The sequence below is a fragment of the Drosophila subobscura genome, chromosome A (assembly GCF_008121235.1).
Source record: "Drosophila subobscura isolate 14011-0131.10 chromosome A, UCBerk_Dsub_1.0, whole genome shotgun sequence".
Lineage (NCBI taxonomy): Eukaryota > Metazoa > Arthropoda > Insecta > Diptera > Drosophilidae > Drosophila > Drosophila subobscura.
In genome coordinates, this window is record NC_048530.1 from 12,557,119 (window position 1) to 12,580,791 (window position 23,673).

General features: G+C 45.1%; 1 protein-coding gene across 4 annotated transcripts; it reads left to right on the top strand.

The window, feature by feature from the left end:
* The first annotated feature begins 302 nt into the window (after positions 1 to 302).
* Positions 303 to 21,830, top strand: LOC117903664 (nostrin). 4 transcript variants are annotated; one of them, XM_034815988.1, is made up of 7 exons: positions 303 to 463; positions 8,266 to 8,586; positions 18,890 to 18,975; positions 19,059 to 19,284; positions 19,354 to 20,103; positions 20,174 to 20,284; positions 20,871 to 21,830. In XM_034815988.1, exons 1-7 carry the CDS (start codon positions 437 to 439, stop codon positions 21,642 to 21,644), a joined length of 2,295 nt encoding a protein of 764 aa, XP_034671879.1. In that variant the 5' UTR covers positions 303 to 436; the 3' UTR covers positions 21,645 to 21,830. The 4 variants fall into 4 exon arrangements, with proteins under 4 accessions (XP_034671879.1, XP_034671880.1, XP_034671878.1 ...); XM_034815987.1 differs by lacking the exons at positions 303 to 463; positions 8,266 to 8,586 and adding exons at positions 10,794 to 10,928; positions 17,077 to 18,744; XM_034815989.1 differs by lacking the exon at positions 8,266 to 8,586 and having other exon boundaries at positions 305 to 463.
* The last annotated feature ends 1,843 nt before the right edge of the window (positions 21,831 to 23,673 follow it).

Below are 23,673 nucleotides of genomic sequence, written 5' to 3' on the forward strand. Positions count from 1 at the left end.
GCGCTCATTTCCATGCGTTACGCTTTGCTGCATTGCATGGCCCCCAAGCCCCGAGCCCCCCGCCGCACCATAGATTCAGGCATCCATAAGATACAGCGAGGGTCCGACACGGCGGGTCCAGAGCTTAGCTAACAAATTGGTTAGATAAATTAAGCAAAGACTGTGAAATTCGCAAAATCCAAACAAATTAAATATATAAAAAAAAGAGATCAACGCGAAAAACTGAAAGTAAAAATATAAAGACAGTGCCTGTCAAAAGTATACGCACAGTACTTCTAAATTTTTCCCTTATCATTAAGCAGAAGAGGAACCTCCTCGCAATCATCAATCAGTCAATCGGTCAATCATCATCGTTATCCATCATTCGTGCCACGTCCTGTGCTCTCCTTCCTGCGGCCCCGAGGCCGTTTTGGGGTACACTTCTGCCACGCGAAATATGTCACAATTCCGCGATAATTCATGGGTGAGTGAAGTTTGAGATCGGTTCAGAAAAAGCCAACAAAGCCCCAACACTAATTACTACGACTACTAACCATACGAAATATTGCACATCAGCAGCACTCGAAACAGCAAAAGCAACAGCAAAAGCACTCTCTAACGCACGCACTAACCCAGATCCAGATATGTATCTATGTATCTCGCAGATACTCGTAGATTTTTGCTATGACTATTCGATATTTGCACACACTCACACACATCGAAGTCCCGAGTGGCAAGCCACTGCTCCCCCCCTGTCTGTTGCATCTCTTAATTGCTCCAAATCGTTAATTAACCTGTGGGGTAACCCACGATTGGCCAATTGACCCGCTTTTTCACACAGCACCCAGCACACAGCCATCACTGCTTCACAGCCATCGCAATTGACATGGCAATCGCAATCCATCTCAATCGATCTCTCATCGAAAGGAAAATCGTATCTTCACCCAGTAAGAATCAGCGCACAGTTTTCACAGCATTTTCGGTGTCGAGGTCATGGGATCACACATTTCTGGGCGCTAATCTGTAGCTGTAGCTGAGAGTGTGTCGTCGAAAGTCGAACAGTTTTTGAATAATATTATAATGGAAAAAATAAAACACAGAAACCCAACCACAAGCGGGTCAAACGGCAATCTCTTAGCGAATATTTATGATCTCCCACCGAAACCAAGCTTGAAATTGGATCGAAACTATTATGCAAAATAATTAGCTACAGCTGCATCCCTCTTTTTCAATGATTTTAAGGTAAAGGTAAGGTTATGGCTATGACAGTGGTGCGTCATGCAGTAGCGCACATCGGTTGGTTATGGATTTTTGCGCGTAGCTAAGCCTCAACCACTTCTAGCCACTTCTCTTCTATTCTTTGGAGTTCTGTAAACCTTTTGCTTCCCTCAACAAAAATCTTCCTAGAGCAAAAGTAATCGTATCCACTTTCCCCAATCAATCATTCCACACACATCTGTCAATGCATCGGAGTTTTAGCTGCACAAATTTCTCTCTGATTAGCCTAGAAATAAATTCCTTGGCCCTCTGGCAGGCGGCAATTTATCTCTTTCACAAATCTGTCTAAATGCAATTGAGTTAAAGAGAAATCTCGAATGCAAATCTGGAAAAAGAGCGGTGTTCTGTCTTTCTGTAGTCTAAAGGTAGAGCCAAGACAAGGTCATTGATTCTACGTGGCTTTCTTTTCCAGCTAGCGACCGAGTTCATGGTTAGAATGCGGCGTTATCGCATCTGTATCTGTATCTGTAATCGCATTATAATGCTGATTCTGTTCGCATTCCCCGATAAGCCGAGCAGGTTCCACTCCCACACCTCCCACTCGACCCCACTGATGGCCCAGGCACTCCCACCTCCAGCTGAACCAGCCGGATGGTTGCGCAAATATCGTGACTCCCCCCAGAGAGTGACGTCGATGGCTGACTGGCTGGCTGGCTGGCTGGCTGTCTGGCTGGTGGGTGGGGTATTGTCTGCACATCTTCGGGAGGACGCATTTGGACGGGTTTTACAGATGCCACAGGTGCAGCAGACACAGCCACAGCTACAGCCACAAGCTGCCTGCTTCCTGGACTTCCACATCGACTTCAAGTTCAATTACGGCCACAAATTGTCGTCAAGCGAAGGCATTGGCCATGGCAACTTTCACTCTGACGATGACGATAACGCAGCTGACTCTGACGATGACGAAGATGTGGAGGCTGTGATCTGTGATGTTGATGCCACCTCTGCCTCTGCCACATTTTGTCATAATTTTCCCCCCTCCCCCCTTCCAGTGTAAGAAAATGTGTGTATCCGAAAACGTTTTGTACGAGTATCTGCAGAGGCAGACACAGAGCCAGAGCCAGAGTCAGAGTCAGAGTCAGAGTCGATGTGCAAGCGAGTTTCTTCTTTCGTGCTGGTCTTTCTTTTTTTGGGCAGAGAGACACATTGCAAAATGATTTCCACGACGACGACAATGAACTTTTAATTACCCCAAAGACTTGTTTCTCGCCAAATGCAGGCAGACGCAGTGAAGGCATCGAGGAGGAAGCAAAAGCCAGCCACAAAATTCAAATTAGCTTCAATGGAAAACCGCGCGAGCGGAAGGAAAAACTGAATTTGGCTACAGAGGGAAAAAAAAAACAAAATACAAAATTACAAGAGGAGCCATAGCCACCGACAGGCCATGATCATATGCAATTTGCTAGCTGCAATCATCTCTCTTTGTTTCGCCAAACCCTTCCCTGCCTTTCTTCGTGTCGATCGCAGAAACAAGATTAGATTTCAATTGCAGATTCGTGGGACTCTGCTGAAATACAGAGAAATATATCGAGGACCAGTCATTGATTGAACATAGCCAATGATTAGCTTTAACGTGCACAAAAGATACTTTATCCATGGCTCTACAACAGCAGAAGTAGTCGCAGATACGCCTCATGTCTTCCAAGTGACTGTTCCATTCCTTGTCTACAAAGTCATTCAAGTGCCTGTTATCTACTGGAGAAATATATACCTAAATATAAATAGAATTCTGATATACCCAACAGCAACAATAATAATCACACACGTTTAATTCAATAAGAACTGTTCAAGGTGAGCAAAAGATACGTGTAAGATATGTACTCGTATAGGACAGGGGATCAAAAGTAAAGCACAAGTATTAAGGGTGGAAAGATAGTTAAAGCAAGGATAGAAGATGGGTAAATAAGATAAATGATAGTTACAAGATATACATATTAATAGATTTAAATAAAGAGGTTCAAGGAAGCCAGGTGACGATGCTGCAACAGCATTGTGGGACGCAGATAGATCAAATATAAATGGAAGCCATAAGAAGGATGGGTAGACAAATGGAAAGAGCAATTAAACATAGAAATATGGTGTCCAGAATATGAGTTGTGAATGAAAGGGAAAGTACGAATATCAATCTTTCCATAGCTAATATCTGCAGATAGATTGCTTTCCCTGCAAACTCCGACGGGAGACTCCCTCTTTTAAGCTCCCTGTTTATATAAGCACAGATGTATGTATTTATATCCAACTGTTAGTTGAACACATTTCCAAGTACTTATGTTTGTGCACCTTTAAAAGATACAAATGTACATTGTATATCTAGCAGCTGCTACTGCTTTTTGCTTGTTTTGTTGTTATTATTACTGGCGAAATATGAAAAGACAATTTTGTGACAATTAAACAGTGAAAGTCGCTCAAATGGATCGTTGTGGCATTAGCTATTACCCCGCGACTCCAACACCAACACCAACTTCGCGTCCGACTCCAACTTTTTACTTATTTTGTGGCTCTTCTCTGCTGGTCGGTGATATGACAGATTTAATATTAAGAAAAAACATTGAGAAATACGGGGCCACAGAGAGAGAGAGAGAGATGATGAACGATGCACAAAGTACACAGAAAATACACAGAAAAAACTGTGTTGAAAATAATCATCTTATTCATTTTTTTTTTTTTTTTTTTTTTTCTCTTTTTTGCTTCTCCACGAAAAAAAAAAAAAAAAAAAAAAAAGCTTTTTTATATTTTTTTAATTATATTTCTCTCTGGAGTTTGTGTCTCTTTCTGGTTTGAGTTAACGAATGCATATAACTGTTAAGCTGTTGAAGCCCCCGCTAGCCCCCACCCCTCTACACAGCCGACAGAAAGGTTGGGTGCTGACCTTGAGGAGCCACGCCGCCTGTTCGGTTCGGTTCGGTTCGGGCCAAGTCACGTTCAATGCTGTGGGCCAGGCCTATACTGGTACTGGTGCATGTGGAACGCCACAGATGTATGTACATTCATGTATGTAGAGCACAAAGCGAGCAGCTAGCAGCGAGCAGCTCCTCTCGCGGTGCATTAACTGTAATTGATTTTCAGGCCTCAGACACTGTGTCCAATTCGGTGGGGCCAAAAGAAAAATCTAACGCAAACGACACCAACAAAATGGTAGCCAAAACGTGCCCAGACTCTGGATTTAGCCCTAGCATGAGGTCTGACCTCGTTCAAGCCCCCTCCCAAAACACAAGCAAATGTCTCGCTGCCTCTTTCCCTCCCCCATCGTTCTCTCAGCCACAAGTGGGAGATAGAAGAAATGTTCTCATTTCTCTCTATGCTTTTGTGTGGTTGAAAGTATTCCACAAAATAGAAATTTTCAAATTTTCTCCACAATAGACACCACGACAACTCCTACGCATGAATGCGCTGGGTTTTAGGAATTGGTCTGGACTCTAGAGATTTTTGTGAGCAAAGTTCTACTACGACTAATAGAAAATGTCCCCTAAGCGAAAGGACAATCACTATTCAACTATTTGCCTCATACTCAACACACCCCAAAAATGCTCTTCTCATGCAAAAATTGATTCATTTCGAATCGCAATCTAATCGATTAACATACGAACGTAAATATGTATATATCTGAAATACAATTCTAGCCATGAATCAGCGTCAGCGTATTAGGGCTTTCCAGTAACTTTTGTGGCTGTCGTTCGTCAGCATACGCTTACCTTTCCCCGTTGAGAGATCTACAAGCGAATCAATACTGAGTCGCTACCCATTCACTGCCAACGTCGAGGCATCGCCATCGGAGACATCGAAACATTCAGAGTGAGGAGGAATTCTCGTTTCGCTTTAAGTGTTGAATGCCTCTTAATTGTTGTTCGACAAAGCGATAGATAAACAATTTTGCACAGCAAAAAAATAACAACAAGCCAAACAAAACAGAAATAAATTACACATAAACGCGGCTACACAGGTTGAAAGCATTTGTCATCGGAGTAGCACAAAGTACTGCAAGGTACTCATCGCTTTTTCGAGGGCATGTCGCCCGCCCGCCCGAGAACATTACTCACTAACTTTGATTAAGGCACCGCCAAACACTGACCTACATCGCCACGACAAAAGGGGGAAGTAAATAATTCTGGGCCACATCATATCGCTTCAAAAAATGCAAACGCCTTTAGCTATGAAGGTTCACTTCGAGGACATAAACTGGATAAGTTGGTGCCAGGAATAGAGAAAAGTAATGGTGGTAAAAATCAACATCAATAAGGCAGTAGAAGGATATCCAATTAGTTATTGCATATTTATTGTAGGAGATTGAACCTGAATATAAGTTCCATTAGTTCTTCGAGGTGAAAGACAAATACTCATGTGGGGAAACCTTTACCAAATTATCTGCACTTTGAAGAAAGATTCAACTGAAGCTAAGTGAAGATTAGGTGGTGATTCCTCAATGATAAATACATTTAAAAGTATTCTGCAACGTATCAGTCAACTGATTGATATGGAATGGATAAGGATTGATGAGAATTAAATATCGTCGAGTGCAATGAACAACTTTCATTTGTCATCAGCCTAGATAATAATTTCCAGGAAAAGGAAAAGGAATTTCCTTTGTCCAAAGTCGGTCAAAATAAATGCAATTGCTTGTATCGATCTCGAAATTAATTATTACCACTCTGTTTAGAGTTTATTATCGAATTGATTGGCTTTAATTGGCCTTTGATCGGCGTCGTTCTCCTTGTGCCACTGACGGCCGGACGACAGTTCGCTGAACTTGAAATCAGATTGTGGATTGTGAATTGTTGGAAACAATGATACAATAATGGGGAGATAATGATAATGCTCTGCCCCTCCGCCCCTCCGCCCCAAATCGATTCGATTGCCAGATAGCTTGGAATTTCATTAGCCGACTGGGCGCTCCAGGGGGATCTGTTTAGATGTTCATTTTCATTGAGGCATTTCCCGATCCATTCGATGTGCATTGTGAATGGTCTGTGAAGCGTGCAACGAAATAGGCGATTCCAAACTAATTACAAATGCCAACAAAACGAGAGGTGTTTAAGGGGTTTTGTGGCAGCAACAAATCCAGAGACTCCAGAGACTCCCGGGCGTTCCAGTTTCATAAAGTGCCCTCTTTTTTGGGGCCTGCAATCTTCAGCAACTTCCAGCTATTGCCACACATCACACAAGTGTCGTGTCGCATTTTGTGTGTAGCAACAACTTGTTTACCCCACAAAACGCGTGTGGCAGCCCACCCGCCTGAGTGACATGTCCATCAAAGCGTCTCTTTTAAGTATTTGATTCCGCATTGGCTCTGTTTTATTAGGTTTCGGAAGGGACCTGCTGGTGCTGCCTGCAAAACTACTGCCAATATTTGCATTAAAGCAGAGATCTAGTTAATTGCCTCGTCTCCAGACTGGACAGCCTTCTGCCGGCAACTATGGATTGTGTTTCCCCTCCCCTCTCCAAAGACTCCAAAGACGCTGACACTCTGACACTCGCAACAACTCTTCTGACTGGTTAGACTCGTTCCGTTCTACGTTGCACGTTCCACTCGACGTTCCGCTGCCATGTGAACTTTCTTTGAATCGAGAATCGAGTTGTCTTTTTTTTTTCTTTTGAGTCTTGGCCCACTTTATGGCTCCACATAGAGAATCATCTACAATGCTTGTTCATTCGTTCGTTTGTGTGCCGCCCGTGGGGATGGGGGCACACGGGGCGTATGCGCAATACGAGTTGTGTTTGTGTGGCAATTGTCGGTGATACTTTTTGTCCGACTTTCGGTGTGTGATTGAACACTTTTTGCACACTGCAAAGCCACTAATTATTATCTACATATACACTGAGCGAGCGGTAGAGACATTGGCGGAGCACTTACTCCATGATATGAAGGAACAGCCTGAGCGAGTCTTTATTTCAGTTGCATTTTTCATGGCATTCTTGCAAGATGATTGTGTTGAAAAGAAACCCTCTTTGTTTTGCCCACAAATTCATTTGAATTCACTCGCATTCGCTTTATAATTTACGCTCCTTCAGCATTTGTGGCGATTGTTTAACAAGTCAATACTTTCTGAGTCAAATTCCTCAAAATAAATCATCAATTAACATACAGCAGAATATTTCAGTCAGTATTGAAGGAAACCCTCCAACAAAGCATCTCTTTATAAAGAATTGTTTGCAAACCGGTTGCCAACTCAAATAGAAGCTGTCATAAGATCTTAATTGATCGTAAAATCAGGTCTTGACACATTTATGTACTTGAGGAACTCAAAGTTTCTATGCACAAATATAATATGTATGTACATAGGGTTTACCGAAGATATAATTTATTCCCCATATGCTTTCGTATTTTGTTGCTGTGCACCTTAGTTCATTGGGGTTTATCTACCGGTGGGAGGCATTGACTTTGTGTCATGTTTCTATATATAGCCCTAGCGATGCATTAACTTACGACTTGAATCATCAGTCGGTCGACAGTCGTAGCTTATTCACACCTGTGCCGCATGTGTGCTGTTGGCCAAGTTCGTTGTCGTCGTCTTGGCCAGGTCTGTATGGCTGTGCCGGAAGTTTGGCAGAGCCAAAGTTTCATTCAGGCATTGCAACGCATTTATAGTTGTATATGGGCATGCCATCACGTAGTTAATAGAAAGTGGACACAACAGGCCTCAGATCCAAAAACCAAGCCCCAGCCACCACACCACACTTCCTTCTGTAAATCACAGCCCAAACCATACACCCGAATCAATGCTACCGCCAAAACCATTCACATCGCACTCTATGCTACAGCCTGAGCCATACATCAATGCACATTGCATATATGGACATGTCCATGGACTGTTGCCCATCACTGTACACCGTACTTAGACATTATTTAGTTATAATTTAGTGAGTAATTTAAATGATTGTTCCCTGCTACCCCCCTACCCACCTACCCACTGCCCCCTACCCATCTACTTTCACTCTCTTTTCCACACTCTCAACCGTCTCTCTCCCTCTCTATCTCTCTCTCACTGTACCTGTGTCTGTATCTGAAAAAAGCTTGCGAATGCCCGCTCTTACGGCGTGCTTAAAAGTTTACGCTGCTCGGCCCGTTATGCGAGAGCCAAGTCCAAGTCAGCGATAAATCTGAATGCGCACCTAAAGAAGCAGCAGCAAAAGGAACAACAAGAGGAGGAGAAGAAAGAGCAGCAGCAGAAGAGGAAGAAAAAGGGGGAGCAGCAGCAGCAACAGCAGCAGCAAAAGAGAAGGGGCCAGAGTCTATGCGAGGATCAGCCCATCTATGCGAGTGTCGATGAGGTGGTACTTGACCTTGGGATTGGGACAATATCGGCAGACGATGCTCTAATGGGGAATGCACAGGTAAGCGCAAGAACCAATTCACTGGTTCCGGTACCCACATCTGTGTTCGTTCGCTCCTCTCAACCAACAACCCATCAATCAACCTTAGCATCCATCGATCGATCCCGAGATATTCAGTTCCACGTCGCTCGTTTATGCTCCCATTTGAAAAATCGCCGTCTAACTCCAATCGAAATTAACTTTATTATGTGTTGCCCTTCAATTTACTCCACTGTACCATGCCCGCCCCCCTCACTCCATACCCCACCCGACATAACCCCTCTCCCACACTCTCTTAATTGCGTTTGTTAAACCCGTTTTCGTGGCCTGCCCGCCCTGCTGCTCGGCATTAAGCAGGCAAGTGCAAGTTGATGCCTAAACAAAGGCAAAATCACACAAAAGCCCACCGACACAGTCAATGCAAAAGAGAAGCTGAAACAGAAAAAACAGCTGCAGGTGTACGAGTACTCGTATCAGATAGCAGCTTACACGTACTTGCCCACCATACGTACACAAACACACACGCTGACGACTAAGCCGACCGAAACTTGGCTGCGGTGTAAAACTTGGCTAAAGCTTTGCACTTGTAGCTTTTTTGGTGGAAGCATTTGCTGGTGCACAATGGAAGCCAGTTTAGAACGGAAAATGTAAAATACAGTGCGGTGTTGGATTTTACTCCATTTGCGTTAATCAATCATGTACTCATATTGGTGTTGGGTTTTGCCATTTCAATGTTGTCATGCCTATGATATCCCTAAACACTACTAATACCAATCCATCCTTCCCCCTCTCTTGCAGGTAAGAATCAGAAAAAATAGTAACTCGGGAAAAGCTCTTTTCACAGCCAGCCCACCACGAACAACGACAATTCAGGTACATATGTATGTAAGTAAGCCCTTTTGTGGTAGCAATAGTAATGCCACTTTTGCACCGATCTTCAAGCCTAATTAAAGGCCCTTGCCAGCACGATCTACAAGCCGGAATATTTAACTCATAAATGTCACAACAGCCGCTGCTCAAAAGATAACTTACAATTACAAACATACAAAAAATAAAAGAGAACAACAACAAAAACCCGCTCGAACAACAACATTTCGCGATCTATTGTTGTGTGGCTGGTGCAAGAGCCGCTCGAATGTCGGTCAAGCAGCAAGTGCACCCAAAGCCGGGTGACGTCGGTCTCGACGGTGTCGTGTGAACGGTTTCCTCCGATTATGAGGCAGTGACGCGCGGGGAGAAGAGCTGCATAAATTTGCAGGCAGTTATGCAACCTAACCTGGAACCTGGAGAATCTGGCAATGCGATGCGACGCTATGCCCATAATACCGGTACTTGTCAACGGCAGACTCTCAGTCAGCCTCTCTCTCTCTCTGTTGCTTCTTTCTTGGTCTCTCAGTCCGTAAACACGTGCATTTGGCTGCTTAAATTTATTGCAGCACTCGCAGGCGTACAGTGGGTTAGGTCAGGAATAGTGCAAATTAATTTTGGATTTAATGGGAGAAGAATAATTATTTACATATGCATCTACATATGTACATAATATATGCTTGAAAAAGAGCTACCTTTACATTAAAAATATATTGCCATAGAGAAAATATCGAACAAAATCAAATAACAGTGAAATGATACGTGATCTTTGAAGTTTGTTCATTAAATCCCAGTAAAGTTAAACTTGTATGATATGCGTGAAAATTTCATTTTAGAAAATTTTGCTATTCAATAATTATTCAATTAATCAATTAATCACTTTCGAGGGCCACTGTGCAACGGTACATTTGCAGCCCAATCAGCGAGTACCGCTTTGCATGCTGCGCAGACGTCGTTGTCGTCGTCGATGATGACGTCGCGACGGCTGTACCGTAAGACGTCGTGCCGTTCCATTCAAATATTTGGCCTACGCGTTGTCAACAACAGCAGCCAGCATCAGCGCAGCAGGGGCAGCCGCCGTCGCGCAGACAGCCAAAGAGAACCACCAACAAGAACAAGAGCGTGCAGGTGCAGCGATGCAGCGCAGCATCAACAGCAATAGCTCTCCTGCGTCGGCGCAGCCCGTAATGCTCTTCTCGCTTACGCTCTCTCTCGCTCTCTATTTCTGTGTTGAGCGAACTGCTTGACGTAGCTCTGATGGGGCCACACTGCTTGGCGCTCCGATGGGTGCTCTGCTGCTAGTGCTGCTGCTGTCTCTGCGGCTGCTTCTGATGCCTACATTTCGTTCTGGCCGACAGTCTGCTGCCGCGCGCGACTTCGCTTCGACCGTTTTGTCTGTGTGTGTTCTAAAATTAGTAGCTGTAAATGTCGCTCTGCCGACGTCGTCGATGTTGTCGTGCAATCTGCTCCCATAATTAAAATAATATTTATTTTTGGTAAATTTTTAGCACACAAAATATGCCACCCCTCGTCAACCCTCTATAGCACTGGTACACCTGTACGTTTGCATAACCTATCTATGTACATACGTGCCTGTGTGTATGTATGCGTGTGTTTGTGCGTGTTAGCTCGAAACGTGCGAAGAAATAACAACAAAATGCATTAGCATTGGATTAATTATTATACTTTTTGTTTTTTGTGTGTGGATTTGTTTTTTGATTGATTCGAACTCGAAATTGAATGAAAATTGTTTTCTTGTGACTTTCAAATGGGGAAGAAAGAAAAGAAGATACCAAAACGGACATACTTTGTATGTTTATCCACGCCACACGCTCCTGTACAAATCAAAAGAATAGAGAAATAACACAGAAAAGTAATATTCCATGGAAAATATACCATTTCATGGGTGTGTCCCATATAGCATTACAGAATCTTATCTGAAAGATATGTGGTAACATGGAGAATCTCTTCCAACAAATCAAATATTGTTCCGACCTTGATGCAGTCGTCCGTCTCTCCGAAATGAGCTCAAGTTTGTGCTGTGACAAATGGGACATTGGACAGGGTAAAGCGGGCAGGGAGGTGGCAAACGCATCTGACAGATACAGAACGGATTTTTCTTTTGGCAGACGATGCAACGATTCTCCAAACCCGAACAAATCTAAACAGCTTGAAAATGTGCCAATTATTTGTACGATTCTTAAATAGAAACACAATAAAAACAAAAACAAAACCAAAAAATACATAAAAGCCCAACACGACACGCATCCTATAGCTAAAGATATGGCATAGTATCTGTAGATATTTATTTATAGATACATATTGTATTATGTGATCTTTACATCGGCTGATGTTGGGGTCTTTTCTTTAGAGATTAGCATAATTATTTATGGGCCCATCTGCAATTGTTTGGGGGGAGGGCCAAGAACTCCATCGAACGGTCTCCCCGATACCGTTTCACAGGTCTTCTGCCCCAAGAGCACCATTCATTCTATGCTTAATTAGATACACACACATCGCCCCGAACTCTGTTAGTGTGTGTGTGTGCCACATTCCACCAGTCAGTGGCAGAGGCACCAAGGCACAGGCAGTGGCCAAGAGACAAAGCATAAGCCCAAAATGACCGAATGTCGATAAAAATAAATGCAGTCTTGCCCTTTTTCAAAAGAACAAACGCATTTCTAACAAGATTGACACACCGTCAAAGATGGGGAGAGATGGACGATGGAGAGACAAAAGAGCAAGAGGAGCCAGGGCCAGGAGAACCAGAGAGTGATGGAGAGACAAAACAAAGAGATGGCAGGTGCCGGAGCGATGTCACACCACTGCTTTGCCTAACGGCATTCGACATTAGAATAGAAGCAAGACAAAGCAAAAGATGCCCCAGGGTTGTGCGGCCCCCAAGCAATTATCGATGAATATTTACATATCAAAAACGATTTTCAATACTGGTTTGAAGTTCAAAAAAATCATCAAAAGCCCACAAGAGCATACAATTCTAGTAAGAAAACAAAATTCAAGCCAGCAGTTTTCTGGCTGCTAAAAAAAACTCCCAAAGGTTGTGGCTGTCTCTCGTGTTGTGCCATCGCCTGTTGCTGCTGTTGCATGGCTGTCCGTCCCATATGTACATACGTACATGCATATGTCAATGACTTTTACAAATTGATCGAGTCGAAGACCCCAAAACGGGTTAATTGTGTTAAATGGTCACCGCCCACATGAACCTCGCACTGCACTCGGAAGAAGATAGTTGTCGAGAGGCAGAGATGGAGGCCTCTAGAGATACAATATCCAGCAGATGCATTTCTCTACTCCAGGCATGTGATGCCAATGATGCCTTTGCTTTCCTTTCCTTTCTAGATGCTCACATGAGAGTTTCTTTTCTGTTTTCCATTTAAATGCAGATAATGGACCGTCCGAGCGACCCCTTATCGCTTGTTCTGCTGGCGGTGTTGCGGTGTTTATCTGTTTATCTATTTGTAGCGCACGGATACAGACACTTATCTGGCAGGTTGTATCTTTCAGTCGCGTTTCGCATTCATTCAATCGCTTGAACGTGACCACCAGAGTCAGCGAAGAGACGCGAAATGGAGAGAGAGAGAGATCAAAGAGGGCGAAAGGTATGCAGGGAATGAATGTTTTCCAAAGGAAAACAAACCGTGTTACTCCACTCACAATTAAATTTCGCCACTCCCCCCGCTCATTAGCGAGCTTAATTTTTGCATTTTTCAGGTCTCAGACCTTGCCGCACCGCACATTTGGCGCAACATCTTGCGATAAGTTGTGAAAATATTTGCTTAAGTGAAACAGAAAGCGTCGACGCACACAGACATTGTCTATAAGGTTCTCTCTAGAGTACTCTATATTCTCTATTTTTGGCCACATCGCGGGGCGAGAGAAAAAAGAGAGACAGAGAGAGAGAGAGAGAGATCTAGGGTAGAGGGCAACCTTCCATAATGATGGCTTTTGGTTTTGGCAACAGAACAGAATCCCCTTCTGGAAACATTTTGTTTATTATTCAAGACGTTTAATGAGATAAATGCGCATCATAAACCACTGCCCAAAGTCGGCCAGCGAAAAATGGAATGATGTGGGGTGCGATTAGTGTTGAGTAAATACTTAGTCGCATAATATCTTCCAAAAGATTATATGTACACATATGTACATATGTACATACATTCATACATTTGTACATAACAGTATGATCGTTTCAGGCAGCTGTTTTCTATGGTATACCAAGAGTTTGAGCCAGGGTACATAATAAATAAATATATTTCGCCCATATCCATTACTTTAACAACAAATGGATGGTTTCTACAGATGTGCAGGTGCTTGCAAAAGGGTTTCCAATTTCTTGAATTTTTCCTATAAGAAGTGAAGTTCTAATAGATTTCCATTCAGTTACAAGAGTTACATCTTTTGCTGGAGTTGTGTTTGAAGTCTCCTTACTGAAGCAGTGCTATTCGAAAGAGAAAATGGAAAAATTGGTATACGTATTACAAACATTCATGTACATATAAGTATACACTTACATATGGAGGGGGGTTAGGGTGGTCAGGACATTATCTGATCGATATTTAGGCATCCATTAAGGTACACGGTCTTGACGGTAATTGCATTGCTGTCCGCGACCTTGGTTGCTTCCTGCGTAGGCTTTTTTTGCGATTAATTTATTTTTATTAATCATAAATTGCCATAAAGACGCGGCGGAGTTTGAGTTGGCAATTGTCGGCGTTGGCTGCAATTGCGCCCAAGTTGTCAGAACTCTATTTTTAGAACTCAAGCGAGCCCACGGGCAGCGTCCACTACTTACACGGCTCACCTTCTGCCGCAGCGGCTGCTGCTCCTTTGGCTTTTATATGATTTTTCTGTCCGTCTGGCAATAATTTATGTTATTTGACTTTTGTATCCGATGGACCGATCAGCATCCAAAGAAGAAGGTTGGCCATAATTGCACGTTCCTCCCATTACTCGGGGTGGGAAACCCTCCTGCGATTGCACTGCTTCACCGGCAGTGCGGAACTGCTTCCCCAAGTTCATCCACTGCTTGCATTTGCAATAAGCTGCAACTGAAGTTCTCTCTCTCTCGCTCCGTCTCTTGCGAGGCTTTCTTTCGGCTTAGCCCGCTCATTAGTTGAATTGTCTCTTCACTTGTCGCACACTCCTTCAACTCCCCTCTCTGTGCACTACACCTGCGCGTCACTCCATTAGAGAAACGTGACATTTCGCAGACAGAATGATTAACCCCCATCCTATCTAGCTTCCGCTCCCGTCCCACCACAATGAAGCTACAGCTTGTTTACTTCTATAACTTCTCTCCCTCTCGTGTTCTTTTTATAATACTCTGGCAATGGAGAGTACTCTGACTTTAGCAAACACTTTACGGTTTCTATGACTTAAATTTCAAACAGATTTTGCATCAAGTAGTAAAAATATTGAAAATATTAACCATACAGCAAAAAACTGTCGTGCTTTGTAACCACAAACCATATGTGCATATGTGCATATGCATCTAAAAGACAGCTACTCCCGAAGTTAGCTTCTCTTAGTCCCTCCTTAATTTTGCTTTGTTCTTCTTCGTCGTCGTATTCTTCAATGCAAATGCTATTAGCGCAAACAGCGCCAGCAACAAAAAGTGCAAAAATGTAATTAAATTGTTTTACTTTTTACGGTTTCGCACGTCGGCCATTAGAATTGAGGAAACTGTAACAAAGCCCCGCCACCCTATGTATATGATTAGGTGGGGGTTAGTAAGAGACCGGCACGAAGCCAGGTTACATCACAATGCACAGTTATAGCGACAACAGAAGCTTAATGAGCTGCTCCCTTCTCCGTACCCACTACGCCCCCAAGCCGTCCACATGTCGGCAACAGGGAGAGGGCATGTCGAAGCCAGAGGTACACGAAAGCAATGTTATTCTACATTCAGAGAGGGACATGGAGAGAGAGAGAGTGTGTGGGACACTGCTCTAGTATAACAATTATCTCTGTTAACTCAAAAGTAAATAGTTCATAAATAAATGATTTATATAATTACCCACACGGAATGACGTTCGAGGGAGCGATGGGGTGGAAAGGAAAGCCAAAGAAATGAAAAAGAAATAAAAGCAGCGCCGCCGGCAGAGTAATGATCATCCGACGCCTCTGCTGCCGTCACATGCTGACAGCCAGCATATGTGTATACAAACACAAACGAAAGCCGCTTCCCGGACAGCAAACAAAATGCACCAACACACACGTGCATGCCCACTGGCACCGCAAGACACAAAACAGAAACCGAGACAAACAGACTACGACGACGACGTCGCTGTCGATGAGGGCGCCACAGGCGGCAATACATATTTTAGCCGGTGGCCAACGCAGTGATTTTTATACCCTAGCAAAAATGATTTTATGATTTTTAGCAAAAAGGCCTTTTATTCAATCAAACAGTAGATATTGCAGTTGTGTGTGCACCACTGACTTTAATATTCAAACTCTCTTCCATTCAGTACTGACATACTGGAACATACATACATATGTCTGTACGTAGGAACAACATATGTACATATGTACATATCTGCATGGGTATGAAAGCCTCGTTTACCCAATTCAGCCTTCCTTTTTTGTTTTCTGTCTTGCCATTACCTTCTCCTTTTTCTTTGGTTAGCCTCTGCCCCCGCCACGACCCTACTGTTACGTTGTCTTGTCTTTCATTCGCTTCAATAAACAAGCCGAATGCCGTCTTATAATCTCTACCTGCAACGAAACTGGATCAAAGAGGGGGGAACAACATCGACAGGGAGTCAGAGTTAGGGCAGGGCAGGGAAGGGCAGGGGTCACAACAATGCGACACATTGTGTGAGAGAGCTTGACCGGGGTCTAGCCACTGCACCTGATTCTCTCTCGCTCTTTTGGTTACTCTTTCCGACAGCAGGGTGTGTGTTTATGTTATCTGCGCTTTTATGTAGGTGAACAGAGGCTTTTTTTCCAATCGTCTCCTATCTATGCTTGTCCTCAAAGGGGTATATTCGTTATCCGTTGACATTTTGAGAAGGTATACATACCTATCTGGGACTTCCATGTCATACACATTGTACGTGCATATAGCAGTTTCAGGAATTTTCATTCTGTTTTTACTCCTTCGTATACAAACAACAGTTTTGCTTTTTGGTTTTATAAAAATTATTCGTGTCAAAAGGCAAAGTTTTTTAAATTACTTGTTTTACAATCGCACATACACCATAGACACACGGCATTAAAAAGTCGAATCCACACACAGCATATTTTTAAAACTGCATGATGCAGACACAAAGTTTAAGTGAACAAGAACACCAGCCGAAAACTGCGCCGGCGGCGGCGGCGGCAGCGGCTACGGCGACGGTGTCGATTCTGTATTTCGTTTTCGCTCTCTTCGGCGTCCTCCTCTATTGCGTCTTCCAATTGAAGGCACTCGGCATTCTGAGACGTCTGCTACTGTGGTGGCGTAGACAGAGGCAGCGGCAGAAGAAGAGGCAGAGCAGAAGAAATAGTTTGAGGCGTAGACATATACACTTGCACGTTTACAGGCGTGCACGCACTTACACACGCCATGTGCAGAGGATCGGGCTAGAGATAGAGTTTGAGCAGTTTCCGAAACTAATTTTGCCACTCTCTACAACACAGAAATCCGTGATGAACCACCTACGGGTGCACAAATTCAAGATCGGCGGCAAGGACAGCAGCAACGCCGCTTCTGCAGCGATTGCAGCTGCAGCCGATCCCTCGGACAATAATAATACGAACACGAACAACAACAACAACAACAATAACAACAATGGAAGTGGCAGTGCCAAGGGATTCCTCACGCGCATCAAACGGTACTCGGTACTGGGGAACAAGCTGAGTCGCCGCCACTTGGGGAGCCTCAACTTACAGCCGTCGGCAGCCGGATCGGAGATTACCGGCAGGGGAGAGCGTACAGGGCAGTCGCCCGGCAAGACGGTGTCTGGAAGCTACAACATGACTGGCAGCCACTCGGAGGACCATCGGCTGGAGATCGGTGCCCCGGTGCTTATATCGACCACCACATTGGACACGGACCGCTTTGATGTAACCGAGGCGCGACTCAAGCAGATTGGCGGCGGCATTGCCCAGACCTCCACCATTGTGCGCACCCTGACGCCACGCAGCTCCGACGAGGAGGAGTTCTTGGATGCCCGCTGCACACAGCCCGATCGGGATGAGCGGGATGAGCCCGAGGAGTTTCAGACGCCCATACATCAGCCACAGGAAGGCCACGAGAAGCCACAGGCACAAAATAAAGATTCAGAGCCACAGGCGCAGGAGGATTACAAAGCAGGCTTGGTGAAGGATGAGGGTGAGGAGGAGGAGGAGAAGGAGAAGGTGGTGATGCCACCGATGCGAAGGGCCAACATTGCCCGCCAGCAGCAGGCCATGTCCGTGCAGAATCTGCACAGAACAGAACTGAAAGTCTACCTGCACAAGTCGCCCTCGATGACGCTGGACATGAACGTGACGGCTCCAGGGCATCTGGGCCCGGGCCTGAACATGCCTGAGCTTCCGGAGTTGTATGGCGACAGCAAGCTAAGTCTGGCGGCCAGCTCCATGGAGAATGACAAGGAGAATACACCAGTGGTGGTGGGCGTGCCACCAACCGCCAACGGATTAGAAGGATTCCTGTCACAGGAGCCACACTTTCAGAGCATCGAATCGTTCCAGTTGCATAGACGCTCGAAGCGCAGCTCCTCTCAGCCGAGCTCCAAGCAGAGCTCCAAGATAAGCCTCGACTGCTCTGTGCACAGCTTTGACTTTGACTTTAAGTCGGTCAGCTATCAGAGTCTAAATGCCCAGAACCTAATGGTGTCCATTGACGAGCTGCAGGAGATTACGCGGCAGATCAACGAGACGGAGGACTTTACCAAGGAGGTGGATCTAGAGTACTGCGAGCACCGGGATCAGCTGCGTCCCAGCGAGCGTCGCATTACGCTGCTCAAGAACAAGAACCAGACACTCATCCACTTTAATCAGCAGAAGGAGAAGCTGCGCAAGGGCTGGCATGGCATGAAACACTGGCTCGGCGAAGAGGGTAGCCGCCTAAAGGAGGCTGTCCGCCAGCAGACACCCCTCAAGCGTCTGGCCCGCTCACGCAGCAATCTGAATCAGTCGACAACAGACGCGAGTCGTCTGTCCCCATCGCCGGACCGTGCCACGCGCGACGTCACCGAAAGCTGTGAGGATATCACCAATCGCACGGAACTGGACTCCTCCATGTCCCAGAGGGCAAACAGTGATGAGGACTTGTCACCAAATGCCAAGCGCTTCAAGGATGAGGTATACCAAAGGAGTTGTTGTTCGTCGCGGGCTGGCCGTGGTCGTGGTTGTAGACGTGGTCGTGGTGGCAGTCGTGGCCAGTCGTGGTTCACGCTGGAGTTTCATTTCATTGCTAACCCGTTCAAATTCTTTATACTCCCACCAGGGCCAAAATGGATTCGAGGAACTGCGTCGCTACATCAAGCAGGGCGGAGACTTTAGCAAGGAGCTCATATTTGTCCTGCAGGAGCGGTAAGTTCCATCTCAAACTAGAGCCCATTTCGCCCTTCCACCACCACTACATACTCGTACATACATCTCTGACTACCTTCCAGTGCCGATTCCGAATTGATCTACTCCAAATCCCTCTCGAAGCTGGCCAATAAGCTGAACAAGGCTGGCCGCGAGATACCTGGAAGTGTGGCGGATGCCTGGCGTGGCGTGGCCACCGAAATGGAGAGTCGCAGCGATATCCACCGCCAGCTGGCGGCCTCTCTCACCGATGAGCTGGTCAAGCCGCTCAAGGTCGTAGTCGAGAGTCACCACAAGGCGCGCAAGGCGGTTAGTAGCAAGCCTGAACTCCCCGTCCATAGCATCTTGTGTAACTCGTTGTCTGTCTTTCTCGACCAGGTGGAAAGCACTGTGGACAAGGCCGCTCGTGTGCTCAGCGAATGGCGCATAACGGAGGCCAAGGCCAAGAAGGCCTCACATACGGCGGCGCGTGAGAACGAGAAGCTGCAGGACGCCATGCTAGATGTGCGCATCCAGAAGTCGCCATCCATTGCCATGCTCCACCAGGGTCCCAACAAGATCTCGGCCGAGAAGGAGCTGAAGAACGCGGAGAAGGACTGCGTGAAGCTGGACAACAAGCGCAAGAAGGCCGAGGAGGCGGTGAAGCGTGCAGATGTCGAGTATTACACAATGTGTGTGCGCGCCGAACGGGCACGCGTCGACTGGGAGATGGCCGTGCTACGCGGCAGCTCTCAGCTGCAGACCAACGAGCAGCAGCGTCTTGCCAATATGCACAACTTTGCCCAGCAGTACGGTCGCCTCATATCCGATATAAATCCCATACTCGGTGGTCTCACATGCCGCCTGCAGCCTCAGCTGGATGCCTGTAATGTCGACAAGGATATGCTTGTGGTGAGCAACATTCGCCACCATTCGGAGGGACCCAGCGAGCAGCTGCTGCCCGACTTCTACTGCGAACACACCACACTGGCCATGAACCGCGAGCGGCGCAAGCATGCGCTCATCAAGCTGCTGCAGCTGGTGAAAACCGATCTCGAACGCGAGCGTAAGTCACGTGACGGCCTCCGCGGTCTCTCTCAGTCGTTGAACAACCAGGAGAACCAAAACATCACCGATAAGCTGTATCACGTGAGTCCGCCTCCCCTCAGCATCCCTAGAGAGATTGCCAAGTTCCCTTATTGATGTCTAACTCTTGCAGATTCGATCCATGCTCACATATCTGGAGGGATCACGCATCAAGCTGCAGTCTGCCCTCTTGGAGCTGGACCACAAGCCCCGCACCACACATCCCCTGGCACAGCACATTCAGGTTAGGAAGTCCTCCTCCTTTTAAGGCGTGTGTCCTTTCAAAACATTTAGAAACCATTAAGAATTATCAAGGCGCAAAAATTACGATGTCAAGCCGCCAATTTCTTTGATAAAATTTAAGATCTGACGACCCACGAATTTGTATTCAGATATAAAGATGCCAAGTCCCAAGCCACGCAATTTGTATACAGAAGTCCGTAATCTCAATGAAGATACAATAGACACTTAAACTGCATTTTTTCCAATACAATTTAAACCAATTTAAAGTTAGTTTTAACCAAGCAAAACAATGTAAATGCTTGAAAGCAATTCACATTTTTCAAAGGCTCAAAATTTCTACCCTGCGGGTTTTACAATTCCATAATAATTTAATACAAAATACACATGTAAGACATGGACACACAATGATTCACGATTTACTTTCAAGATATTAAAAGGTTGTTGTTAAATCCATTGTATATTCTCCATCATATCAAAAGATATTTCTTTTATATGCTTTTTGAACTCTAATCAACTCTCGAAACCACGTTAAAACTTATCTAAATATCGAATATTGATTTAAATGTTTGTTTTATGGCCCTTTATAGATAACGCGGGACCGCACTGGGCTTCAACAGAGCATCCTGAAGGTACCCAATTGGCTGAAGAACAACGACAAGTCACAACAGTCCACAGGGCTGGACGTGACTGGCTTCGGCACCCAGGATGATGAGCAGGAGGAGGACGCCTGCTCCCAGATGATGGGCAACGCGCTCAGCAACAGCTCCTGTGCGGACATCAGTGTGGCGGTGGCGGGGCCAGCTTTGAAGCACTTCAATCGGAGCAAGAGCAACATTGAGACCTTCAACACCAGCCAACCAAAGATAATCTCCACGACGAACGCCTCGCTGGCTGCTGTGGCACTGACGGCGTCTGTCAAATGCAAGACCATACCAGCGAACCATCACCACAACCACCATCAGGGCAGCGATCGCGGCCAGGCGGATGGTGGCTCCAATCAGCAGGACTCGGACTTTGATGAATTCAGTTCACAGGACGAGGACGAGGAGGACACGGGCCCCATCAAGGGACAGCAGGGACCACAGTCGCAGTCGCAAAACCAAAACCAAAACCAGATGCCAACGCAGCATTTCTATCAGAATGCGCAGGATCTGCAGAAGGGAGGTCATGGCCAGGGCCAGGGCCAAGTGCTCGGACGATGCAAGGCGCTCTACAGCTACACACCAAAGCTCTACGATGAACTGGAACTGAGTCCCGGCGACATCATCGAAGTTCATGCCAAGCAGGATGATGGCTGGTGGCTGGGGGCACTGCGGAATCACATTGGCATCTTTCCTGCCACCTATGTGGAGGAGTGCTAGGGCATAGGAGACGCCACCTGAAGCATCACTAGAGATATATGTAGTACTTGTGTGTATGTGTGTGTGTGTGTGTGTGTGCTAGAGAGTGCTGTGTGTTTTTTTGCAGTGTGTGAATGCGTTTCGAATACTTATAAGAGTGTGATGAGGCGAGGTGAGGCGAGGCGAGGCTCCTCCGCGTTTGACTTTGAAAATGCTGCTGCGAGGATTTGCCCATGCGTTAATTTATCATTGGGAAATATATAAATATGTAAATCTATATTATTAGTAATTAATTAAACATAATATTTTATTTAAAGTTCTTCCTGCCTTCCTTCGTTTTTTTTTTTTTTCCTAGGAAAACACACATACACGATATATTTGCATACGAATTGTGCATATGTATCCTTGTATATCCTTAGTATAGTCCCCCAGTTGATGAGTCATTTAACCGCCTGCCTGCTGCACATTTAACTGTTCAACATTGGGCAGATCTAAGCCGTCACTAAAATATCTTAATTGTTATATGATTACTATTAATTTTTTTTTCATACGCATATAGTACCACATATTGACAAACATACATAGATCTATGCATATAAATATACAACCATTAAATATATACAATTTACTTACGTTTCCATCAGGCAGTTGGTCATTTTAGTGTGGACCCATAAAATAATATATTTAAAAACATAAAACTGCTTCAAACTGATTGTAAAAATAAAAGATAAGAAATACAAAGAGAGATGTTCATTGGTCGCCGGGTTGCATTGCATAAAATAAAAGATAAAGATACCCTCAGGAAGCAGCCTGCTTAAAAAATGCCAAATAACTCCCACACCCACGACGACTGCAAATTTTCGGCGTTTTTAAGAAGTTCTCCCCAAGAGCCTAGAATAAAGACTTATTAATGACACACGCATTGTGTTTTTTACCACAATTGCAAGCAATCCTCTTTGCAAACAGCATCCTCAATGTGCTAAAGGTTCGGTTCTTGCTGTGCTGCATGAGGAACGACATCCATTCGAGGGAATATCAAAAGCTGCACCAAACAAAAAAAACAATGCTTGTAAAACCCAACCGAATTCTATAAGCTGCTGCAACGCTTCAGAAAAATTGCCTTCAAATGGAATGGATGAATAATTGTGTATGATTTTTGCCATGGCAACGACTCATCTGCAAAAGGGTATTAAAAGCAACTGCACCCCATCTATTTATTTGAGTAATTTTGTTTCATCGATCGTCAAAATCTCATCAAATTTCAGGGCAGCAGCACAGCTCTAGGGTGCAATAAAATCTCAGTACAGTGGCATGGAGAGGGTGCCATCATCATATCTAATTAAATGCAAAATGAGGTGTATCTGCAAAAGAAATATTACCCAGCAACCCCCCTGCATAGCAATATAAAAAACGAGAAGGGACGTGTGAGACGCTTCTTACGCGTCACAACTTTTATACCCGGCACTCAGTACTACATCTGCAACTTAGCGGTTATTTGTCAAATTTTACATTATTTCTTCATCTGTCATCTACATCAACAACACTGCTCACGCCAACACGCTCCTTTAGCTCGCCACCCTCCCCTAAAGACACACACTGCAGAGTCGCGGCATAGGCAGAGTCTGAGGCAGAGACGTGTCAGGGGGAGAGGCCATAAACAGCGCGAAGCAGAGTGTGAATGCTGCGGGACGGGGTGAGTTTGGCTACTGCAAATTAATTTCTTCATTGTGGCTATAATAATGATCCAATCGGTGATCTGATAGATATGGTCATTCCCTACGGAATGGCGTTTTTAGTTTTCTGCTATCTTCAAAATTGTAGATTTGGGAGGTTTTCGTCCTTTTGCGGAGGCGGAAGGGGGCGTGGCTAATTTTTGAAATACACTTGTAACAGTGTGAGCATGCAGAAGTCTGGATGCAACATTTGGTGGCTCTAGCTCTTATAGTCTCTGAGTACTAGGCGCTCATCAGGACGTTACATACAACCGTTATCTGCACAAATACAATATACCCTATTTACTCTTCGAGTACCAGGTATAAAAAACAGCAAG